Source organism: Lathyrus oleraceus, chromosome 2, assembly GCF_024323335.1.
Source record: "Lathyrus oleraceus cultivar Zhongwan6 chromosome 2, CAAS_Psat_ZW6_1.0, whole genome shotgun sequence".
Lineage (NCBI taxonomy): Eukaryota > Viridiplantae > Streptophyta > Magnoliopsida > Fabales > Fabaceae > Lathyrus > Lathyrus oleraceus.
In genome coordinates, this window is record NC_066580.1 from 433,320,095 (window position 1) to 433,330,989 (window position 10,895).

Genomic DNA, 10,895 nt, shown 5'->3' on the forward strand with positions numbered 1-10,895 from the left:
ACATTTAAAAAAGAACGGAATGAGTAATGTATAAAAATTCGGTGTTTGTTTTTGTGTTCATAAGAGATTCTCAAAAAAAAAATCATAATAACATGATGAAATAAAAAAGTGAAGTACTGAAAGGATAAATAAATAAAAAAGAAAAAAATCATAACTCGTGGATACATACCTTTCATTTTTTTCTTTGATTTTCTCCTCTCTAAGGGATAAAAAAGGTAATACAACATTATAATAACCAACATATAACACATATTGAAATTCATTTTGCATCGTTATTCTTAAAATTGAATCACAAAGGAGATTAAATTATGGAAGATGAAGCAATCCAAGAACATCAAAGGTCATTAGCAGCTCCTTTCATATTTCTGATTGTTGCTACTTTTCAATTGGCATACTATTGCCTAGATAATTTGAAGGTATCCTTCTCCTTTCCTCATTTTAATAGTTGAAAAAATCAATGTTAACCATTATAATAATATATTTTTTTGTAGATCTTGATTTCATCTATCGCATATAAGAATATCATTCTTTCTTGAAAAATTAAACCAATTAATTGAAATTGGAAATTTATTATTATTTTCAATTGATTCAACATCATATTATTGTAACATTAACATCATATTATTCTAATAGTAAAATAAAAATGACAAATAGAACATTTGTTTACAGAATGGATCTGATAGTAGTAAAAAGGAAAATATATTGCGTGAAGAAATAAAACAACTTTTGAAGGAGGCAAGCTTATTGTCACAGTAAGTAATTCACATGTGATCTGCACCATGTGATTTTTTTTTGTCTTGTTATCATATTTTAGTCTTTTGTTGAAAAATAATTGTTTAAACCTTTATTTGTGCCTTTATTTACTCATCTATAAATACTAAGTGACATCATTAGTGAAAGCAATAGAGAAGTTAGATTACGAGGCCTTTAAAAAAATTTAAATTTTAAAATTGATTTCTTAACTTATTTGGGCAACTATCATTTAGAAGTATCATCGTTATCATTTCATATTTCCCCCTACAAGTTATTTGTTGAAAATTTTATCATATCCAACTTTGTATGGTTCATTGTTTTATCATCTTAGACCATCAACATTTGCACAAGCAGCAAAACTCAAAAGGCTGGCAACTGCCAAAGAGAAGGAACTTGCAAAACGTGAGTTTATTTTTTATTTCAATTATTTCACTATTATAATTTGAAGTTTATGCAATATAATAGATGTTAGTTTTTTAATTTTATAATAAAGAAATATATAGATTAGAGGACAAAGGATACTCTTGCCCAATACAACAAAACTCCCCAACTAAAAAAGAAATACTCCCTCCATTCTTTTATAAGTGTCACTTTCTTGTAAAAAAATTGTTTCTTTTTAATTGTCACTTGCAAAATTCAAGGTAGTATTAATTGCAATTTTGTCAAAATCACCCATAGATAATGATTGCAAAGACAGAAAAAGTAAAACGAATGTAATAAATAATTAAGAGTATTATAGGTAAAAGAAAAATTATTGTTTGAAAAGTAACCATAATGATTAGCTTCCTTGGTATGTGTAAAAAGTAAAAAAAATGACACTTAAAAAGGAACGGAGGGAGTAAATTATAAATCAATATCAACCATGACAACAACTTAAGGGTGTTGCACAAAAGTCATAAAAGTTATGGTTGGAATTTGAAATTTCTCCTATAAAAACTCTATTCCAAGCCTCAAATTTCATTGCACATACTAAATCTCCTACATTACAAATATCATATTTAAAGATGATAGTATTTCTATGCTTCAAAACACACCAATTTGCTCTCAGCCAAAAAAACTCATTCTTTATCCTCTTTGATCTTTTTTTAAGTCTCTTCTGCAAGAATTGAAAATCTTCCAAGAAGGTCTTTCCGACTCATTTTTTTCTCATCTGGTCCTTGCTAGGCAAACAATTTAGAAACATTCTCCATCTAAAAATAATTGATTTTTGTTGGAATTTTAGCTCTCCAAAGACCCATAAAAGCATCAGCCAAATCTTCCTCAGTAACTTCCAGTTGTATGTCCTACTTTAAAGCTTTGTAGCAGGATTTTACACTGAATTTTTTCTTACTATCTGCCTTCCAATCAAACATGTTCTCGTATTCTACTTTTGGCTTATACCCTCCAGAGATTCGAACAACTCGAACCTGCTGGGTTGAGATTATGCAAACAATAAGTCTTCTAAGCCTTGCCCATTCAACATTTATCCAATTTCCCATTTGATCAATTGTGTCATCTTGATTACTACTGATGTTGAACAACTTAGGATATTTATTCTTCAAGGTTTGATCTCCATACCAAATTTTAATCGATGTATTAAATGAAATAAGCTAATTTAATCAGTTAGTTTTAGTTATTTTTTTGTCCATGTATATAGGATAGGATAGTTGGTTATTTTGTTACTTAAGATGTAAGTAACTATACCCTATATATAGGGTTGCTCTATGTCATGCATTACTAAGTTCAGAATAATGAAATACATTATTCCTCTATAAACTCTATTATGGTATCAGTAGTGTAAAATCTGGAAGAATCATCATCTTTCTTCCTTCTTTAATCTGAACTTCCTCACATCCTTCAACAATGGAGGATCATCATAAGATTATCACTCGACCACATCACCTCCAAACAAAAACAATAGCCAAACTGGAAAAGACTCGTCCACAAATTCAACTCTAGATCAATCTAGCCCATACTACATTCATCCCGCAGAAAATCACAGTGTCATCCTCGTTTCTCTGCCACTCTCTAAATATAACTATGAATCTTGGAGTCGATCTATGAAGTGGGCACTCTTGAGCAAGAGCAATATCAAATTCATCAGTGGCAAGATCACCGCACCTGGTGAAGATGACCCGTTGTTCGACACATTGGGAATGTTGTAATAATATCGTTCTTGCATGAATTTATGGCTCTCTTGCACCAGACATCACTCAAAGCAAGATCTATATTGAGAATGTCGCTCAACTTTGGACAGATCTTGCAAACCGTTTCTCCAAAGGTGATCATTTCTGCATCTCTAATTTATTACAATAAGTGCACTATATTCATCAAGGTGACACGACTGTGACAACCTACTTCAATGAATTGAAGACCCTTTGAGAATATTTGAAATCTTTAAGATCTCTTCCTACATGTACATGTGGTGCAAGTCTCAATATCAAGAAACAACGAAAAAATAGATTGTGCCATCTATTTCTTAAAATGCTTGAATGAAAATTTTAACAATGTCAAGAGAAATATTCTCATGACTGATCCTCTTCCCGATGTTGCCAAAATTTTCTCCTTATTTATTCAACAAGAACAACAATTGAACAATTCTATCTCTCATGATCCTGCCAAAATCTTGTTCAGCAATACCAACAATATACCTCTCTATATAAGGTTGTTTTATGCCATGTATTACCATGTTCAGAATTCTAAAATACACTGTTCTTCTATAGACTCTATTATGAAGTAATTCTCCCTCCTAAAGTCAAGAATCTCTCCCCTTCCAAATGGACAACTTAATGTTATATATGATTTTGAATTTGAGTTTAGTATTACATATTTTATGTACTTGGATATAATATAATGTATCTATAGTTGTTATTTATATATCCTCGTTTATCAAAATAATATTCTTACTATCATTACTTTGCAAACTCATAATTACTATTTTAAATAAATTGCAGTTCAAAATTTAAATCGCAAAGATGTGGTTTTGTACTTGAAAATAGTTCTCATTGGAAAGGTACAATCTTCATATATAATATTTTTAAATTTTATATTTTTTTTCAAGGATGCTTATGAAATACTTTCGGTTCTGTGATGCAGTATTTAACATATGGAATGTTGCTTCTTTGGTTTTGGCGTATTCCTGTTGCCACCATATCTCAACAACTTGTACAACCATTTGGTAAATCACTCAAAAGTCACATTTTCTTATTTAATTATACTTTTTTATCCTTCTAGTTCACGAAAATATATAATAATTTAATAATATATTTGTTCATGTACAAAAAATGAAATATTTAGCCTGTTCTTTTCATTCTCATCATATATTACATTCATCTGCAGCGAAATTGTTATCTTGGAAAAGTGGAGGAGTTCAAGAAAATGACACAATGGTAATTAATTGTACATATATCATCATTACATAGTTTTTAGTTTGCTTCATATACATGTTTTTCTATCTCTTTTGAATGGCTACTTAAAATTTTAATTAAATGTGTTTTTTTATACATTTAAAACATGTTTTTATATAATTGCAGGTTGGGATAATAGCTTGGTTAATAGTGTCAGCTAGGGTTTGCAGATATGTTCGTCGAGCTTGTAGCAAATTGTCATGATTTACATCATATTAGAAAAACAATTGCATTGCTTTAAGTAAAAAAATAATGGCAAGCTCCTTTGAATATTGACTTTAATATAAATCTAAATGTCATAGATGTTTATGTTTAGCTCATAAGACAAACATCTATAAGATACGTGTTCTTGTAATTTTATCTTTAACATACGTAATTGATAAAGTAGTCAATGTTATTTGTAGGTATCTTAATGTAATATTTAAATATCAATGATATCTGAAATCTATTAAATTAGATTAAGATCCACATAATGCGCAGACTCTTGACTATTTTATACATATTAAATTTAAGTTTTGTATATTTTACTTTTTTAAAAAAATCTAAGCAAATATTATCAGGTTATCTACTAAAATTGAAATGAAATAAAGGTTGTTCATTTTATCTGGTTACTTAAAATTGAAATGAAATAAAATAAAGGTTGTTCAATTATCGAGTTACTTAAAATTGAAATGAAATAAAGGTTGTTCATTTTATACTCTTTTAAGAGCGAAAGAATTTTCTAATAAAATACGAAAAAGTAAACCGTGAGAATAGTATATTACAATTTTTTCTTTTTTTTTTAATTTCTACAATTGAGTGATCTTTTTCTAATATGTATGAAAAACAAAATTATAGTCATATTTGTTATGTTGTGTTATCTACTAATTGCTTAATCGTTATATTTTAGGCTTAATTGCAACTATGATTCCCCTATTTTGCATTTTTATTTTATTTTGATCTTCCCACCTTAAAAATCACTATTTTGGTCCCTTTTTTAAGTTTTGAGTTTGATTTTAGTCTCTCCTCCAATTTGAGACATTTTTTCATGATATGGCACTATCCAAGATGACGTGGCAATGTCATGTCAACTTAAAATTAATCTTATTCACTAAATATACTTGCACGTATTTGTTGTCCCTTTTAACATTATTTCAATTATCGATTAAACTTTAATTTCAATTAAAAATCAGAGTAATCAAAATGTTTCAGCCACTCACTTCGTCTCTCATAGATACAAACGCATGAGCATGAATGAACTCTCTTCCTCTCTCAATTACGAACACTAAGCCTAAGAACATAATATGAAATCGTTGTTCCAAATCAACTCGTGTTGGTCGCTTTAGGTTGCTCATCTCTGAAATGGAAAACCCTACTTACGTTTTGAGGTATGTGATTTTGTTTAGGGTTGTTAAATGCGTTAATGTTGTGCCTTGATTTGATCATTCTGAACATTTGTTTATGCTATGTGACTTGTTTATGTTGTGGTCCCTGAACTGTTAATGTCTTGTGGTCCACGTAATGTTAATCTGTTGTGGTCCCTGTTTTGTCAGTGTTGTGATTTGTTTATGTTCTATTGTAGGCTATTTGATACCCAAGTTCTCAGATTTAAAGTACACTATCAGGGACATTTAGTACATAATCCAATGAAGTTGTATGTTGATGGGCTTATTTATGAAATGAATTGGGATTGTGATGTGGACTTAATGTCCTATATGCAAATTGAAGAGTTAATCAAAGGTGAAGGGTATTGTAATATAAAGTGTTTATGGTATCTGAATCATAACTTTTATTTTTCTCGTGGACTTCGGCCTTTGAATAATGATAACAATGTGTTAAGGTTAATGGAAGATGTTAGAGGATTTAAAGTAATTGAAATATATGTTGAACACAAAGTTAAAGAAATTATTATTGAAGATAGGAGGATAATGGTGAAGAAGTTGATGTTGAGGGAGAAGATGAAGAAGTTAATATTGAGGGAGGAAATGAAGAAGTTAATATTGAGGGATCAGGTGAAGTTAATGTTAAGGGAGCAGATGAAGAGAGTGAAATAAATCCAGATTATAACATGAGCAGTGAGAATGACGAGGAAGATGAGGACGACGAGGAAGATGACATTGATAAGTTGAATTTAGGTGTTGATGTTGGTATTAATTGGATGAATATTCTACCTACTGCTACAACAGAACAACCTTTAAAGTTGGATGATATTTATGATAGTGATAGTTGTGATTCATATGTGCTTCATACTCTGCCATATAGTGATGTTGAAGCTGATATGGAAAGGTTTCCAACTTTTAAGGAAACTACAAAACTTGAAGTAGGGATGATGTTCAAGGACAAATTGCAAATTAAAGATGCCATAAAGGAGTGTGTAATGGAGAACAAGAAGAATCTTGTGTTCAAGAAAAGTGACAAGAAGAGAATAGTTGTTAAGTGTATATATGGTTGTCCATTTTATATTAGGTTTAACATGAGGACTGCCAACCAATATTGGTAACTCGTTAGCTTAACTAATCGACATAATTGTCATAGGACATCCAAGAATACACAAGTGAAAACAGATTAGTTAGCTCGCAACTTTGTGTATACTATAAGAAACACTCCTAAAATGAAAACCAAATGACTGATTGCAGAAGCTATTAAGAAACGAGGGGTGAAGTTGTCAAAGGATCAAGCTTATATAGCCAATAAAAAAACAGTGGAATTGATTCAAGGTGCTAGTCATGAATAATTCAAACATCTTAGGAGTTCTGCTGAGGAGTTGATAAAGTCAAATCCAAACTCTATAGTTAAAATTAAGTGTGATGATTCATATGGTGGTCCTGTTTTTGAAAGAATATATGTGTGTTTAGAAGCTTGTAAGGTAGTGTTTGCAACCACTTGTAGGCCTCTAACTGGATTGGATGATTTTTTTCTGAAAGGTGACTTTGGAGGCCAGTTAATAGGTGTTGTTGGTAAGAATGGAAATAATAAGATTTATCCAATCGCTTATGCCGTCATGGAAGCTGAAACAAAAGACTCTTGGCAATGGTTCCTTAAGTTATTACTCGAAGACTTACAATCCATTCAACACAAGGAATACAGATTTATACCAGATCAACAGAAGGTTAATTTTATCACTATGTTAATTATATTTGACCATGTTCTGTTAGATACCATGTTCTTTAACCATGTTAATTTTGTTTGACCATGTTCAGTTAGATACCATGTTCTTTAACCATGTTATGTCTTTAACCGTGTTATGTCTTTAACTATGTTATGTGCTCAAGGTTTGGTATCGGGTATTCTTGAGACAAGCTAACATGTTGAACATAGATTATGTGTTAAACACTTGTATGGAAATTGGAGGAAGAAGTATTATGGGATATTGATGAAGGAAGCTTTATGGAGGGCAGCTAGGGCCACAATATTACCTGTATGGGAAAGGTCAATGCATCATATGAAAAATCTCAATGTCAACGCTTGGAAATACATGATGGATGTACCTGTTGCATGTTAGAGTCGATCTCACTTCAAGACAGACACATTATGTGATTTGCAAGTCAACAATATGTGTGAACCTTTTAATCGCGCAATCTTGGAGTATAGAGACAAGCCAATCATTTAACTGCTTGAAGGAATCAAACATTACATAACAGTGAGAATTTTTGCTCAAAAGGAGAAATTAAGTAGGTACAAAGGTGTTACAAGTCCTAACATCCAACAAGTCTTGGAAAAAACAAAGAGGGCAGCAGAATGATGGATTATAACATGACATTCCGATTATGACTTTTCTATATTTTGGATTTCAAACAGTGTTGAGATATATGTTGTTAACTTGCTGCAAAAGAAATGTGGTTGTAGGAAGTGGGATTTAAGTGGAATACCACGTTGTCATGTTATTGCATGCATACGGTTTAACAAGAAGGAGACCGAAGATTACATTTCATCATACTATAGGTATGGACTTCTTATGATATGTTAAGTTACTAATGCATCTTGTTTTTACGTATAGGAAGTCTATTATGCTGGCTACTTATAGTCATATCATTATGCATATCAATGGCCCAAAACTATGGCCTACTAATGTTACTCACCAAATCAACCCTCCAATCATGCGGAGATCTATTGGTCGTCCAAAGAAGAATCATAACAAGGAAAATGATGAACCGAGAACAAGAAATACATTGCCTAGGACTCTTCAAACTGTCAAGTGCAAGAAATGCGAGAGTTTTGACCATAACAAGCAAACGTGTAAAGGGAAGCGACCTGCGGAGAGAGCGATTCCTAAACATGGCAATAAAAAGGCGAAAAAAGGGTAACAAGTCGGACAAAGGGGCGGGATAAGTAGTTAGAGAAGGAGGGTCGCAAACACCGCCACCAATCCAAGAATAGTTACTTGTTTATGTTTATGTTTATGTTTTGTTATACTGGTGAAGTTTGTAATGAGCAAACACTTAAGGTCTTCTTTTTTGTTATGCTGTTGAAGTTTATGTAATGACCAAACACTCAAGGTCTTCTTTTTTTGTTATGTAGTTGTAGCTTGTGAAAAACAAGGTTATGTTAAGATGGATTATAGGTATGTTGAATTGTATTTATGTTGAATTTTAAGTTGGATTACAAGTATGATAACAAGGTTGAATTGTAGTTACGTTGAATTATAAGTTACTGCAAAATTGTAACAAGTTATGTGCCATACTATAAAATTATAATAGATTATGTGTCATACTGCTAAGTTGTAATAGATTATGCTACTTAACAATTTACAAACAGATTATGTATCATACTGCTAATGCAAGTTATTTATTTTACTTAACAATTTACAAAGTAGGTTATGTGCCATAATGCAGGTTATGTGCCATAATATTGAATGGTATTAGGTTATGTGCCATAATGCAGGTTATGTGCCATAATGTTGAATGGTATTAGGTTATGTGCCATAATGCAGGTTATGTGTCACGTTTTCAACTTTGTTATAATCGATAACCAACTATCCAACTTATGTCAAAAAGTTTACACAACTTTGTTATAGCATAGAAAAATATAACATAGACAATCATTTATAAAAATACATAAACACGTTACTTCATTTGACAATACATAGAGAAATTACATCATTTGAAATTACGTCATTTGAGTACATGTGTTGCAACTAATGCAAACACAACTAACAACACAAACATCATAGACAAACCCATAAAATAAGACATAAACTTAATCTTCATCTTCAATAAATCTTCATCAAATCTTCATTTTTTTATGTCCTTAATCATACCCACAAGCTCTTCATTCTTGTCGTTCAAAAATCTAATCACATATTTTACACGGCTGCTCATGTCTTCATCAAACAATTGAAAATAGTTACATCATTTTTTCCTCATCACCTTAAAATTACCACAATCATGAAAACTTCTTTCAGGATTCTCGTATATCCATGATGTCATCAATGATGACTCAAGCTCACACCAACATGTATTCCATCTTCTTCTTATACCAGACTGGTTTGTTGAGGCAAATGAAAAACTTGTTTTAGACATGGGATAATGAAGGACGACTGATTGTTAGGTACTAGACTAACTTTGTTAGATATCATATTGGGTTTGTGAAGAAGAGGGTGAACAAAATGAAAGATGGAGTTGGGTTGGGAAAGAAGTCATCACTGAAGAAAACGAAATGGAGACAATGATGCAAAAGGATATGTTATGGTTTGATAACATTGCAATTTTTATATAATGATATTAAATTTTTATTTCTGAAAATTTATCAAAATAAGTTACGTATATATCAAATTAAAAAAAAAATAGAATTAATTTTAAAATTGGCATGACATTGTCACGTCATCTTGGATAGTGGCACATCATTAAAAAAAGTCTCAAATTGGAGGGAGGACTAAAATCAAACTCAAAAGTTAAAAAAGAAACCAAAATAGTTGTTTTTAAAATGAGGGATCAAAATCTAAAAAATTGCAAAATAGGGGAATCATAGTTGCAATTAAGCATATATTTTATTTGCTCAATTGTTTGTTTGAATTAATTTTTTTGAATTTAATAAAATATCCCTTTCGATAACTATTTTAATCAAAATAAAAATTAATTTTGTCATTATTATAAGTATAACATGGTTCTAATATAGTTCATGCTTCAATAATTAAAGGTAGTATAAATTAAATTTCACTTAGCACATGTTTAATACTCGTAAAATGATCATAATATAGTTAAATAAATTTAATATTTCAAATATTGATCATGTGAATGAACCCATGTCCTTCATTTTTCAGAATGGTTAGAGCATACATTTTTTTAAAATAACAAAGCGGAAATCATATATAAATATTAAAAAGAAAAAAGTTATATGAGATATAAAACAAGAGTACAAAAAGTGTTCAAGAATAACAAGTTTAACAAATTTAATCTAAATGCAGACCAAAAAATAAACTTAAAAACAAAAACAAAATTAATATCATATGAGTTAGATGGAAAAAAAGTTTATGAGGGTAAGAGTAAGAGAGAAGATTTTGTAAAAGTGGATTTCTTATTAGATTAATTAATTATGGATTAATAATAATAAATTATTATAAGTTATTATTAATATATGGTTTATTGTTATTAAGTATTCAATGTAAATTATTTGATTAGGTTTTTGTTTTTGAATGCATTGTGATGAGTTAAACCATTCAATTAAACTTAATGAGAGGTCCCTGCCCTCAACCATTTAGCTATAAAACTGGTATCCCATTAGACAGTCTTTTGGTGTGGTGGAAATAGCTAAAGGCAATGAGGGTAGTTTACCTTTCAT

At 30.5% G+C, this 10,895-nt stretch overlaps 1 protein-coding gene across 1 annotated transcript; it reads left to right on the forward strand.

Moving 5' to 3' along the window:
- Positions 1 to 216: 216 nt before the first annotated feature.
- LOC127119993 (protein GET1) lies at positions 217 to 4,364 on the forward strand. The gene is made up of 7 exons (XM_051050377.1): positions 217 to 416; positions 670 to 752; positions 1,085 to 1,155; positions 3,687 to 3,745; positions 3,829 to 3,910; positions 4,072 to 4,121; positions 4,266 to 4,364. Exons 1-7 carry the CDS (start codon positions 309 to 311, stop codon positions 4,341 to 4,343), a joined length of 531 nt encoding a protein of 176 aa, XP_050906334.1. The 5' UTR covers positions 217 to 308; the 3' UTR covers positions 4,344 to 4,364.
- Positions 4,365 to 10,895: the final 6,531 nt, after the last annotated feature.

Excerpts from the sequence above, each read along its gene's own strand:
- LOC127119993 (XM_051050377.1), top strand. The coding sequence starts at position 309 with ATGGAAGATGAAGCAATCCAAGAACATCAAAGGTCATTAGCAGCTCCT. Across the intron at positions 753-1,084 it reads GAGGCAAGCTTATTGTCACA|ACCATCAACATTTGCACAAG; the intron begins GTAAGTAATTCA and ends TTATCATCTTAG. Across the intron at positions 3,746-3,828 it reads AAATAGTTCTCATTGGAAAG|TATTTAACATATGGAATGTT; the intron begins GTACAATCTTCA and ends TCTGTGATGCAG.